This window comes from Mustela nivalis (genome assembly GCF_964662115.1).
Source record: "Mustela nivalis genome assembly, chromosome: 20".
In the NCBI taxonomy this organism is placed as follows: domain Eukaryota; kingdom Metazoa; phylum Chordata; class Mammalia; order Carnivora; family Mustelidae; genus Mustela; species Mustela nivalis.
In genome coordinates, this window is record NC_139039.1 from 41,055,750 (window position 1) to 41,070,154 (window position 14,405).

Consider the following 14,405-nt stretch of genomic DNA (forward strand, 5'->3'; position numbering starts at 1 on the left):
GTGGGCGGGCAGAGCGGGCCGGAACCCGGAAGCGTCTGTCCCTGCAGCGGCCGGCGGGGCCGAAGCCGGGCTCCCGGGATCGCCATGGCCACGCCGCGGCAGCACGGTACGCCGGTGGGGGTCCGGGGGCAAAGCCGGGCGGCGCAGGTGCGGGGCGAGACGCGCCCAGATTCTGCTCTAGGACCCAGTCCCCGGACCCCCGACCTCCTCTCGCCGGGACCCCAGAGCCCCGTCCACCTCCCCCCGGAGCCCAGAGCCCCGTCGCCCCCGGAGCTCAGAGCCCCGTCGCCCCCGGAGCTCAGAGCCCCGTCGCCCCCGGAGCTCAGAGCCCCGTCCACCTCCCCCCGGACCCCAGAGCCCCGTCGCCCCCGGAGCCCAGAGCCTTGTCTCCACTGTCTAGGGCTCCTGAACACCGGGGCTGGGAGTCCTGCCAGCCCACCCAGGTGGTCTCTCCGCGTCCCCAGCGCCAACGCTCGCCTGGGTCTGGGGTACCGGAGGGAGGTGGGCCAGGGTGCAGAGTCTGGAAGGGAGGTGGGCTCTGGGATCCAAGTGGGAGGTGGGCGGGGCCCTGGGGTCTGGGGGGACAGCCCGGGGTCCTGGGCTCCACATGGGAGGTGCACAGGGCTCTGGGGTCCAGTGGGTGTTGGGCCGGGGGTCCCGCACTCCATAAGTTAAGGCCACGTGTGTCCTTGTGGTGAGAACTTTAGGACTTTCTGCGAGACTTTCAAACAGCACAGGGCGTCATATGCTATGGTCCCCGGAATCACTGAAGCTACAGCTGGAAGTTTGTACTTTTGGCCACTTTCCTCCAGTTCCTCCCTCCACCCTCCCGGCTTCTGCTGACCACTGACCTGTTCTCTGTGCTAACGCAGGGGTTTGTAGATGCCTCGTAGAGGTGTTTGTCTTTGACCGATTCCATTTAGCTTAAGGCCCTCGAGGTCCAGCTGTGTGGTTGCAGATGGCAAGATTTCCTTCTTGTCTAGTTGCTGCGTGCACCGTCGTGTGAGCACACTGCCGCGCTCCGTCTGCTGTCCGCCCTGGGTGCACCCTTAGGCTGGCCGCGTCTTCGCTCTTGTAAGTAGTGCTGCGGTGAATGTGGGGGTGCAGACACCTCTTTGAGCTCCAGATTCCGTTTCCTCTGAAGGCACATTTCCAAGTGCAGTCCCTGGGTCATAGAGTAGCTGCATTTGTAACTTTCTGAGGACTGTCCGTGCTGCTCTCCGGAGTGGCTGCTGCACTTTGCCTGCCCATCCGCCGTGTGAGAGGGTCCCCTTGCTCGCATCTTGGCCAACACTTGCTATTTTTTGCCTTTTTGATGACTGCCATTCCAAGGGCTGTGAAGTGGTCTCCGGCTGTGGTTTGGATTTGCATTTCCCTGGTGATGAGTGACCGTCCCTCTGCCTGTCTGGTGGCCATCTGTCTGTCATCTGTGGAAGAATTCCTGTTAAGATCCTCTGCCCATCTTTTAATTAGCTTGGTGTTTTGCTGTTGAGCTGTGTACGGTCTCCATCCATTCTGGGCATGAACCCCTTTCAAATGCGTGACTCACAGGCACCATTTCCTGGTCCCCAGGCTTCCTCCTTGTGCCTGGGGGTTCCTCTCTTGTGCAGAAGCCTTTGGGTCTGATGTGCTCCTCTTGTGGATTTTCACTTTTGTTCCCTGTGCTTTAGGTTTCCTGTCCAAAAATTTATCACCAAGACCCATATCGAGAAGCTCTTTACCTATGTTTTCTTCTAGGAGCTTATGGTTTCAGGTAAAAGTGAAGGTTTTTGATACACATTTCTTATGTTACTTGGATTGGTTCAGCCCATGATTATTTATTTTTTCTTGTTTACATTTAAAATGGATGTGGATTCACCCTTTGAAATGAGAAGTCGAGTGTCCATTATAGTTAACAAGAGCTTGCTTGAAATAAGGAAAGGAAACTAATTTCCCAATAGGCACAGTGTGGAGAGCAGGAAATAGCATTCTCATCTCAGCGGCTTCCTTTGTAGGAGAACACTGCGGGGGCGCCTCCCCGCCGTTCTGCACCCCGCTGAGCCCTGACTTCTACCTGTGAGTTTTAAAAACAGATCATCACAGGTTAAAATGGCTTAATTTCTAAGGAGTCAAATGTTAGTCTCCGAAGTGAGCATTAAAACATCCGAATGCTCAGGCCGTTCTTCCACACGCTGGAGTCAGGAGCAAAGACCGTGGGCTTTCGAGCAGGCCCAGCCCAGGTGGCTGGCCTGGGTCTCCGCCACTGGCTGCCAGCCCGAGCGCCCTTCCCCGGCGCACCGGGGCTCCTTCCTGGACCGCACAGCGCTTTTTCCCTTCATCCCCTTCTCTCCAAGCCTGACACATCAGCGCTTCCCTCTGCTTGGAAGCAGACTCATCTGCGTGTACCCCGTCAACTTGACGGAACCCTCCCAGCTCACTGAATTGAGATAATGAAGCCTTGCCTTGCTTTCCTCAGTCGGGGACCTTCTTCTCTAGAAACAGCCTCCTTTGGCTATTGGACGGGTGATAGAATTGTCTGAGTGAGGTTTTACGGCATCGCGGTGGGAAGGTGGAGTAGTATGTCTCGGAAGTCTGCAACTGAAGTAGGAAACACAATAGTGGTTTTGTGAGTCCTTTTAACAAGCTCATGGAAGAGCTTGTCTCTGGGACAACACTTATGCTTCCAGAAACACCTATGGGGGCGATTGTAATTGGAAAGATGCTAAGCACTGACAACTTATGGAAGCCTCCCATTGGTGTGGCGGGCAGAGAAGGCCATGGCTGGTGCAGACTTGCCCCCCAGTTCTGTTCTCTCACTGCAGAGCCCCCTTCAGAGACCCGGGGTCGCCTGCAGAACTCTCACTTCACGCTTGCTCACACAGCGAATGTTCCGGAGTCTGCTGGCTGTGCGTGACACCTCGTTTGGTCCCAGAAATGCAGCAGGGAGTGGAACGCTTTCATTCTAGGCAGATTCCAGGCTCTTCCTTTGGGCCAGGGTCACAGTTGTGGCCGAGTCACATCCCAGGAGAACGTCCGCTCTGGTCCAGACCAGGAAGGTGCGACAGGGTGGGCTGGCCGGCAGTCTGCAGCCACGACTCGAGGGTGTTTGCTGAGGGCAGAGTGCTTCCGCTAGGTTGTGAATCCTCCTGAAGCCCAGTGTTCCCCCGAGACGGTTTGTAGCGAAACTCTGTGGGATTCATGGGGAGGGCGTTTGGCCTTTACAGCGATACAATTTGAGTAAGAAGCAAAATTTTTGTTTTTAATGTGCTTTTTTCTGTGGGGAGGTGTGTGAAGGGTACTAGCAGGTGTCTCCTGGGCCAGATTGCAGGCCTCTGGGGGTCACAGGCCCACCTGAGACAGACAGCTCTCTATAACTGAGCTGAAGCACAGAAAGGCCCCCAGGTCGTGAGTGGGGCTTCAGGTGGCTTCCTTTGTGCTGGGGGAGACCAAGTGACTCTCCGACACGTAATCACATGCCGAACGGGGTGGGGACCGGCTGGTTGCGGCGTGCGGTGCAGGAGGCAGCAGCCCGATGGCTGGGAACAGAGCCGGCCTCCAGGCGGATTGGGCGGTAGCTGCCAGGGTGCCAGGGTGGGGGTGGGAGGCTCTGGGGATGCAGCGGGGTGCGGGGTGTCCGTCCTCATCTCACATGGTGCTGGCCTCAGTAGCTGCACAGCGAACCCTTCACACAGTGACCGGGCGTGGTGCCCCGTCCCCCAACGTGACAGGTCCTTCCTGGCTTTCCAGACAGTGGCCTTGAGCGGAGCGTTGTGTTCCAGAGCTGCTCAGCTGTTCTGGGAGAACCTGACCGCATACATCTCTGTGGGGCCGGCTCGGCTGTTGGGCCGTGAGCGGTGAGGTGTCCCTCACCGGCCGCTCCTGTATCTCCAAGCAGAGTGGCGGGTGGAGAGGATTAAGAGAATTGAAGTCAAGAACGGGGCAGAACGCCTGTGCCTCAGCTCCTCTCTCACCCAGCATCCCCCCACCCTTTGGGCCAGTCGCTTTTTGTTCACCTGAGGATTTCTCATCCAGGGGAAGTGGTCGTCTCAGCCTCTCATGCTACCAGGGTTATGCGAGTGGCCAGGCCTTCCCGCCTCCACGCACATGCACGTTCCCCAGGATGATGAGCCCAGTCCTAACCTGTGTGCACCTGCCCCGCCGCCTGGGCCCCTCAGGCACACGCCCGGTGGGGAAAGGGTGTGTAATGCATGCGGTCCAGCTGCTTCTGGACAAGGCTTTGCTCCTGCCACGTCTGGTCTTCCCAGGAGGCGCCGCTCCTGCAAGCGTGTGGCCAGCCGAGGCTTTGGTGCCACAAGACCCTTATCCTCCAGGGACTCTCAGTGGACAAGAGCTGAACTGTAGGTGGCCTCCATCCCAGCTGGCCCAGCCTTCTTCCTCTTTCCCCTGTCCTTGCTTCTGAGAGAGGGCTGGCCGGCGCCAGGTGGGCTCTTGGAGCCCAGCTTCATCCTTGTGCCTATGAGGCTTCTGCAGTAGAAATAGCCTGGCTTTACTTACTCATCTAAGCTGCCCAGGCAGAGGCTGGAACAATGCCCCTACCCCAATGTTCCAGCTCCCCTGCACCCCCCATCACACACAGCGGCCCTCCGGCTTGTCACTACCAGGTTCCTGTCCGAATTCCTCTACTAGGCAGGCTTCCTGTGCTCAGCAAGCATTTCCTGAAAGAATGAGCCAGGGAACAGACAGGCAAACAAATGGCTCCAGCAGTCGGTGAATGTCAGTCCCCGCTGCCCAGAAGCAGCCGTGCTGGGGTAGGTAGGACCTGTGAGCTGGTATACGTTTCGAGCGCTGGGGCCGGGCGTGTTTGCCTCCATTAAAGACAAATCTGAAAATGGACAGGGTCATTGTGGGAAGGGGCAGGTCCAGCTTGTGGTTGCAGTTTTGTGGCGACAACAGGGAGTAAGGCAGCAGCCCTGGGGGACAGAAGTTTTCTGAGAAAACTGGACGTGGGGACTGAGATGCCTGGTGGGTGGTCACAGACTGCCGCCTTTGGGATTTGACACAGGCAGGTTGAGGTATGTGGATAGAGCGGGTTCTATCCCCTCAGACCAGTTGCTGCTGTTCCAAAGGAGGTGGGCCCCCTCTGTCCCCGGTAACCCTTAGTTGTCTTGTCCGTAGGCTGGGGGCCGCCCTGGGTTCTTTCACGATGCAGTGAGTCAGGTGCAGCTGGGGGGCACGGAGCAGAGGCTCCGGAAAACCACGGTCAGCATGCTCGTGGGTCCTAGAGAGGAAGGCTCGCCAGGCCACCCCCATGCTGGGCCCCCCCAGGGGAAGCACTAGGTCCAGAGGCAGGGGAACACTGAGACCATGAACTTCGGTGGGGTTTCCACGGGATGGGCAGGCAGGACAGGGCGAATGATTCGGGACGGGCTGCTTTGAGCAGTTTCGGTGGCTTCGGGCGATGGGGGTAGCAGCCTGGGCTGATCTAGGCAGAGGAACGCTGCTCCTGGCTCGGACGGTGGGAGGCTGGGCAGAGAGTGCTGGCCTGGTGTGGTGAGGGTGGGGGAGGCCAGGCTCTGAAGGGACTGGTTTGCATATCAAAGGGACTCTCTTGCTTTGCTGTCCCCTGGGAGTGGGCTGGCCCTTGGAGGGGAGTCTCTGCAGCCAGCAAGCTTGGACCTGGGTTTTTCCCATCAGTACAGTGTAGAAAATGTGTTTTTTCTTCCCTAGAATTTTCTTAGTGACGTTTCTTTTCTCTAGTTTCTGTTGTGAGAGTATACTACGTGATACACAGAACAGACAAAATAAGGGTCAGTGGATTGTTGATGTTACTGGTCAGGCTTCTTGCCGACAGTAGGCTATAGTGAAGTTTGGGAGTCAGAAGTTATACAGGGATGTTCCGCTGCACAGGGTTCTGTGCCCAAACCCTGCATTGCTCAGGGGCCGCCGCATACTGCAGACCAAGTACAGGTGGCTTGTGGTAATGTTGGCGCATCCAGATGATTCAGGTGGGAGAGGGGTAAAGTGTGAGGTCCAGGGGCACAGCCCAGCTGACAGGGACAGAGTGGCCAGGCCAGCAGCGTGGGAACAGGTCATGCAGGCGGAGGCCCCAGCGTGTCTGGCTTCGGGGCTGGAGAGCAGGTCGTAGCGCCCAGCCTCAAAGACACAGTAGCAGGAGGCCTGGTCCCTAAGTGGAGGTGGGTTTCAGGACAGCGAGGAGCAGGCACCTCCTAGTCTGTGTCCTCCCTGATCCCTCCCCAAGCAGGCGATTTGCTGAACCACTCCTGCAGGTGACCCGGCTGCCAGTCTTGTTTGCGTGCTATGGTGGAATCTGGGATCTGGTGGATGAAAAAGCCAACATTCATGAAACTGCACAAAATAAAAGTACTGGACTAGACATGCTCGGTTGTGCTGCGTATCTCCAGGATAGTAAAGCAAGTTTCTGCAGAGCCTGGGAGCCTCGTTGGGCCACGCTCGGGTCGCTCGGTGTGCTTAGTGAGGCCAGGAGATGTGGAGGCACCTGGCCCATGTCCCTGCTGTGTCCCCTGGTAGGAACAGTTGCGGCTGGGTCAGCTCTTCTGACAGCTGACGCAGTAAGTCAAGTTAGACAATCTGCAAGGAGATATTAAGGACAAGTTTTGGAATTTTTTTAAATGTGAGAGTTTGGGGAGAAAATGAATATTCGGTGTCCACGTAACCCTTCGATGGGAGAACACATCAGACTGGTCAGGGAGTAAGTTCCTTTTGTGGCCCCTTTGAGCACCATTTCTGGCTTTATTTGAACAGTGTTTCCTTCTTTTTTAAAAAATTTTTTTAAAGATTTTATTTATTTATTTGACAGACAGAGATCGCAAGTAGGCAGAGAGGCAGAGAGAGAGCGGACGAAGGGGGCTCCCCGCTGAGCAGAGAGCCCGATGCAGGGCTCGATCCCAGGACCCTGGATCATGACCTGAGCCAAAGGCAAAGGCTTTAACCCACTGAGCCACCCATTTTGAAAAACTATTTTTATTAACATATAACGTATTATTAGCCCCAGGGGTACAGGTCTGTGAATCGTCAGGCTTATATACTGAACAGCGCTCACCATACCACATACCCTCCCTAATGTCCATAACCCAACCACTGTCTCCCTGACCCCCTCCCCCCAGCAACCCTCAGTTTGCTTTGTGAGAGTAAGAGTCTCTTATGATTTGTCTCCCTCCCAATCCCATCTTGTTTCACTTTTCCTTCCCTACCCCCAGAACCCCCCACCCTGCCTCTCCAATTCCTCATATCAGTGAGATCATATCATAATTGTCTTTCTCTGATTGACTTACTTCGCTCAGTATAATACTCTCTAGTTCCATCCACGTCCTTGCAAATGGTAAGGTTTCATTTCTTTTGATGGCTGCATAGTATTCCATTGTGTGTGTGTGTGTGTGTGTGTGTGTGTGTGTGTATCACATCTTCTTTATCCATTCATCTGTTGATGGACATCTAGATCTTTCCATAGTTTGGCTATTATGGACATTGCTGCTATACACATTCGGGTGCACGTGCCCCTTTGGATCACTACATTTGTATCTTTAGGGTAAATACCCAGTAGTGCGATGCTGGGTCATAGGGTAGCTCTATTTTTGACTTTTTGAGGAAACTCCATGCTGTTTTCCCAAGTGGTTGCACCGGCTTGCATTCCCACCTACAGTGTAGGAGGGTTCCCCATTCTCCACATCCTCGCCAGGATCTGTCATTTCCTGACTTGTTAATTTTAGCCATTCTGACTGGTGTGAGGTGGTATCTCACTGTGGTTTTAATTTGTTTTTCCCTGATGCTGAGTGATGTGGAACACTTTTTCTTGTGTCTGTTGGCCATCTGGATGTCTTCTTTGCAGAAATGTCTGTTCGTGTCTTCTGCCCATTTCTTGATTGGATTATTTGTTCTTTGGGTGTTGAGTTTGATAAGTTCTTTATAGATTCTGGACACTAGTCCTTTATCTGATATGCCGTTTGCAAATATCTTCTCCCATTCTGTCAGTTGTCTTTTGGTTTTGTTGACTGTTTCCTTTGCTGTGTAAAAGCTTTTGATCTTGATGAAGTCCCAATAGTTCATTTTTGCCCTTGCTTCCCTTGCCTTTGGCGATGTTCCTAGGAAGTTGCTGTGGCTGAGGTCGAAGAGGTTGCTGCCTGTGTTCTCCTCAAGAATTTGGGTGGATTCCTGTCTCACATTGAGGCCTTTCATCCATTTTTAGTCTATTTTTGTGTGTGGTGTAAGGAAATGGTCCAGTTTCATTCTTCTGCATGTGGCTGTCCAATGTTCCCAACGCCATTTGTTGAAGAGACTGTCTTTTTCCCATTGGACATTCCTTCCTGCTTTGTTGAAGATTAGTTGACCATAGAGTTGAGGGTCTATTTCTGGGCTCTCTATTCTGTTCCACTGATCTGTGTGTCTATTTTTGTGCCAGTACCATACTATCTTGATGATGACAGCTTTGTAATAGAGCTGGAAGTCTGGAATTGTGATGCCACCAACTTTGGCTTTCCTTTTCAACATTCCTCTGGCTACTCAGGGTCTTTTGTGGTTCCATATAAATTTTAGGATTATTTGTTCCATATCTTTGAAAAAATTGATGGTATTTTGATAGGCATTGCATTAAACGTGTAGATTGCATTTTCATAATATTTGTCCTTCCAATCCATGAGCATGGAATGTTTTTCCATTTCTTTGTGTCTTCCTCAATTTCTTTCATGAGTACTTTATAGTTTTCTGAGTACAGATTCTTTACCTCTTTGGTTAGGTTTATATTCCTAAGTATCTTATGGTTTTGGGTGCCATTGTAAATGGGATTGACTCCTTAATTTCTCTCTCTTCTGTCTGATTGGTGTACAGAGATGCAACTGATTTCTGTACATTGATTTTATATCCTGACACTTTACTGAATTACTGTATGAGTTCTAGCAGTTTTGGAGTAGAGTCTTTTGGGTTTTCCACATAAAGTATCATATCATCTGCAAAGAGTGAGAGTTTGAGTTCTTTGCCAATTTGGATGATTTTAATTTCTTTTTGTTGTCTGATTGCTGAGGCTGGGACTTCCAGTACTATATTGAATAGCAGTGGTGAAAGTGGACATCCCTGCCGTGTTCCTGACCTTAGGGGAAAAAATGTCAGTTTCTCCCCTTTGAGAATGATATTTGCTGTGGGTTTTTCATAGATGGCTTTGATGATATTGAAGTATGTACCCTCTATCCCTACGCTGTGAAGAATTTTGATCAAGAAAGGATGCTGTGCTTTGTCAAATGCTTTTTCAGCGTCTACTCACCGTATCATATGGTTCTTGTTCTTTCTTTTATTAATGTATTTTATCACATTGATTGACTTGTGGTAGTTAAACCAGCCTTACAGCCCAGGAATAAATCCCACTTGGTCGTGGAGAATAATCCTTTTAATGTACTGTTGAATCCTATTGGCTAGTATTTTGGTGAGAATTTTTGCATCCATGTTCATCAACAAATTATTCTATAATTCTTCTTTTGGATGGAATCTTTGTCTGGTTTGGGGATCAAGGTAATGCTGGCCTCATAAAATGAGTTTGGAAGTTTTCCGTCCATTTCTATTTTTTGGAACAGTTTCAGGAGAATAGGTATTAATTCTTCTTTAAATGTTTGGTCGAATTCCCCTGGGAAGCTGTCTGGCCCGAGCTCTTGTTTGTTGGCAGATTTTTGATAACTGCATCAATCTCCTTACTGGTTATGGGTCTGTTCAGTTTTGGTGTTTATATGTCTCTAGGAATGCTTCCATTTCTTCCACATTGTCTAATTTGCTGGCATATAGTTGCTCATAATATGTTGTTACAATTGTTTGTATTTCCTTGGTGTTGGTTGTGATCTCTCCTCTTTCATTCATGATTTTATTAATTTGTGTCCTTTCTCTCTTCTTTTTGATAAGTCTGGCCAGGGGTTTATCAATCTTACTAATTCTTTCAAAGAACCAGCTCCTCGTTTCATTGATCTGTTCTACTATTCTTTTGGTTTCTATTTCATTGATTTCTGCTCTGATCTTTATGATTTCTCTTTTCCTGCTGGGTTTAGGCTTTTTTTGCTGTTCTTTCTCCAGCTCCTTTAGGTGTAGGTTTAGGTTATGTACCTGAGACCTTTCTTGCTTCTTGAGAAAGTCTTGTATCGCTATATACTTTCCTCTCAGAACCGCCTTTGTGGTGTCCCACAGATTTTTTTTTTTTAAGATTTTATTTATCTCTTTGACAGACAGATCATAAGCAGGCAGAGAGGCAGGCAGAGAGAGAGGGGGAAGCAGGCTCCTCACTGAGCAGAGAGCCCTTTGTGGGGCTCAATCCCAGGACCCTGGGATCATGACCTGAGCCGAAGGCAGAGGCCTTAACCACTGAGCCACCCAGGTGACCCTGTCCCACAGATTTTTGAACAGTTGTGTTTTCATTTTCATTTGTTTCCATGAATTTTTTCAATTCTTCTTTAATTTCCTGGTTGACCCATTCATTCTTTAGTAGGATGCTCTTTAGCTTCCATGTATTTGAGTTCTTTCTAACTTTACTCTTGTGATTGAGTTCTAGCTTCAGAGCATTGTGGTCTGAAAATATGCAGGGAATGATCCCAATCTTTTGGTACCAGTTAAGATGTGATTTGTGACCCAGGATGTGATCTATTCTGGAGAATGTTCCATGTGCACTAGAGAGGAATGTGTATTCTGTTGCTTTGCGATGGAATGTTCTGAATTTATCTGTGTTGTCCATCTGGTCTGGTGTGTCATTTAAGGCCTTTATTTCCTTGTTGATCTTCCGCTTGGATGATCAGTCCATTTCAGTGAGGGGGTGTTAAAGTCCCCTATTATTACTATTATTGTATTATTGTCAATGTGTTTCTCTGATTTTGTTATTAATTGGTTTATATAATTGGCTGCTCCCATGTTAGGGGCATAAATATTTAAAATCATTAGATCTTCTTGTTGGACATACCCTTTGAGTATGATATAGTGTCCTTCCTCATCTCTTATTATAGTCTTTGTTTTAAAATCTACTTTATCTGATATAAGGATTGCCACCCAGCTTTCTTTTGATATTCATTAGAATGGTAAATTGTTTTCCACATCCTCCCTTTAAATCTGGAGGTGTGTTTGGGTCTAAAATGAGTTTCTTGTAGATAGTATATCAATGGGTCTTGTTTTTTTATCCATTCTGATACCCTATGTCTTTTCATTGGGGCATTTAGCCCATTTACATTCAGGGTAACCATTGAAAGATAAGAATTTAGTGCCATTGTATTGCCCACGGTGACTGTTACTGTATATTGCCTCTGTTCCTTTCTGCGCTATTACTTTTAGGCTCTCTCTTTGCTTAGGGGACCCTTTTCAATATCTCCTTTAGAGCTCGTTTGCTGTTTGCAAATTCTTTCAATTTTTTTTTAAAAGATTTTATTTATTTATCAGAGAGGGGGGGGGGGGAGAGCGAGCACAGGCAGACAGAATGGCAGGCAGAGGCAGAGGGAGAAGCAGGCTCCCCGCCGAGCAAGGAGCCCGATGCGGGACTCGATCCCAGGACGCCGGGATCATGACCTGAGCCGAAGGCAGCTGCTTAACCAACTGAGCCACCCAGGCGTCCCAATTCTTTCAATTTTTGTTTGCCCTGGAAACTTTTTATCTCTCCTTCTGTTTTCTATGACAGTCTAGCTGGATATAGTATTCTTGGCTGCATATTTTCCTAGTTTAGTGCTCTAACTATATCATGCCGGTTCTTTCTGGCCTGCCAGGTCTCTGTGGATAGATTTGCTGCCAGTCTAATATTTCTACCATTGTATGTTACGGACCTCGTGTCCCGAGCTGCTTTCAGGATTTTCTCTTTGTCACTAAGACTTGTAAATTTTACTATTAGATGATGGGGTGTGGACCTATTTTTATTGATTTGAGGGTGTTCTCTGTGCCTCCTGGATTTTGATGCTTGTTCCCTTTGCCATATTAGGGGAATTTTCTACTATAATTAACTCCAATATACCTTCTGCCCATCTCTCTCTTCTTCTGGAATCCCAATTATTTTAATATTGTTTCATCTTATGGTATCACTCTCTCGAACTTTCCCTTCATGTTCCACTAGTTGTTTGTCTCTCTTTTGCTCAGCTTCTTTATGCTGTGACATTTGGTCTTTTGTAGCACTAATTCTCTTTTCTGCCTCATTTATCCTAGCAGTAAGAGCCTCCATTTTTTATTGCACCTCATTAATAGCTATTTTTATTTCAACTTCATTAGATTTTAGTTCTTTTATTTCTCCAGAAAAAAATTTATTTCTTGAGAAAAGGATTCTCTGATATCTTCCATGCCTTTCCCAATCCCAGCTAACACCTTGATAATGCGTCATTCTGAACTCTAGTTCTGACATATTACCAGTGTCCATATTTTTAGGTTCCTCTTTTGTTCTTTTTTTTTGAACGAAAGAATAAAATGCTAAAAGGGGGCAAAGATCCCAGAAAAATGTATGGTGACCAAATCAGAAGAGACCGAAAACTGGGTGGGGAGAAGAAAGGTGGGAAAAAAAAAAAATTAAAATATATATATATATATATTAGACTGGTGAGTATACCAGAATACACCCACTTGATTTGGGGTGTATTCTGATATCTGAGTAGAAACTACCTACCAAAATTTTAAAGAAAGAAAACATACATAGATATATATATATGCAAAAATAAGAGTAAACATGATGAAGGGATGGAATATGACTATAAAGATGAAAATTTTAAAATATTCTAAAGAAGGAATTGATAAGTTGGTTGGAAAAAGAAAAAAAAAAAGGAGAGAATATGATCAGGCTGTAGATTAGAACAATGCCATGTTCTATTAGAGGGAAGTATATCCCAAAATATTAAAGAAAAAAAAACCTATATGCAAACTAAAAATAAGTTTAAATACAATGAAGGGATAAAATATGAGTATGACAATGAAAATTTAAGATTTTTAAAAAGGTATTGATAAGATAAAATAGTTAAAATGTTAAGAGAGGAAAGAGGAAAAGATTAAAAAATAGAATAAGAAAAAAATAAAATTTAAAAAATTTAACTTCAAAAGGCTAAAGGATCATGGAAATAAGTTGTGAATTCTCTTTGTTGCTTTCCCTTGGCTCTGGAGTTCTGCAGATCGTGTGGATTGGTGAAGTTGGTCTTGGCTGGATGTTCTTGCTGATCTTCTGGGGGCGGGGCCCGTTGCTGTGATTCTTAAATGTCTTTGCGGGGGGCGGAACTGCGCCGCTCTTGCCGGGGGCGGGGCTACGTCATCCGCTCAGGTTCGCTTTCGGGAGCTTTTGTTCCCTGCGCGCTTTCCGTAGAGTCTGGAGGACGGGAACAAAGATGGCGGCCGCGCGGTCTCCGGCTGGAGGAGCCCAGGGGTCGGGGCCGCTCCTCAGTGCGCCGTCGGGGATGAGCCGTCAGTCCCTGCGGTCTCCCTGGTCTCCGGCCGGCTCCGGGCTCCCCCGGCTGTGACCGGGCGCCTCTGTCTCCGGCGCGCAAGCCCATTCGGAGCAGGTTCCTGCCGCGCTGCTCTTCCAAGGGGGTCCCCGATCTTGTGGGGTCCGCGTCCGAGAGCCGTGCCCTCACCGCGCCACGGCCCCAGCGGAGGGTGACCCCGGGCCGAGAGCGCACTCTTGGCTCCGTCTCTGCCCCCGGCTTCCGCACTGGGACACCGGCGAGCTCTGCGACACTCGGACGCCCCGTCCTTCTGTGACCCCGCGGGGCCCGCCCCCGCGCAGCCCCCGGAGCGCCGTCCCTCGGTGCAGCCCACCCTAGGGCTCGGGTCGGGCTCCTGCTCGCGCGCTGGTGGGCGCGGCGCCTGCGCTGGGCTCCGTCTTCCCGTCGCGGCGGACCGCGTCCCCGCACGTCCCCGCACGTCCGCCGTCCAGACTGTGGGTCTGGGTCCCGGGAACCGCGCTGCTCGGCTCTTCCGTCCGGCGAGCGGCGGGGCGCCGTGCGGCTGGTCTCCTGGGACCGCCGTGTCTCCGCCGCGGCCCCTCTGCCGTCCTGCTCGTCCAGCGCCGCTTCCCTCAGTCAGACCTTCAGGAAGCTTGCCGGCTCTTGCTTAACCCTTAGCGGGTCATTCTTTCCTTTATGATTCTATCATGAGGCTCGTTAAGAAACTACCATTCATTAAATTAGCGTGTTATCCTGAACGTTCCTTTCTTACGCAGTGGTAGAGTGCTACGATCCGTTTATTCCCAGATCATACACAGCGCTTAAATACCTTGCCTCGCTGTTGAGATAAAATGCAAAAAGTAAGATAGTGACTGTTGTTGAGAGAGCTGAGTGTCGGCTGGTAGGTGCTCAGCACATGTTCAAACACAGTCTGTCCTGAAGGAGAGAGTTCAAAATACCCGATTGCAAGAGTACAGACACCCTGGCCAATTCTAACTTACAGTGCGGACACCTGCGACATCCTCATCAGGATGCCAGCGGGGGTGACGTGGCCCAGGATTTGCTAAGGTG

The 14,405-nt window shown here is 49.7% G+C and overlaps 1 protein-coding gene across 6 annotated transcripts in view; it reads left to right on the plus strand.

Moving 5' to 3' along the window:
* The window catches only part of ERICH1 (glutamate rich 1), a 56,425-nt gene continuing 42,020 nt past the window's right edge, over positions 1-14,405 (plus strand). For 2 of the 6 annotated variants that reach the window (XM_082715309.1, XM_082715310.1), the window contains exon 1: positions 4,664-4,748. In XM_082715309.1, coding sequence (XP_082571435.1) covers positions 4,712-4,748 — 37 coding nt within the window. In that variant the 5' untranslated portion in view covers positions 4,664-4,711. Of the gene's footprint in view, positions 107-4,658; positions 4,749-14,405 lie in introns of those variants that run through there. The other 4 variants (XM_082715306.1, XM_082715307.1, XM_082715308.1 and 1 more) reach the window with 3 other exon arrangements.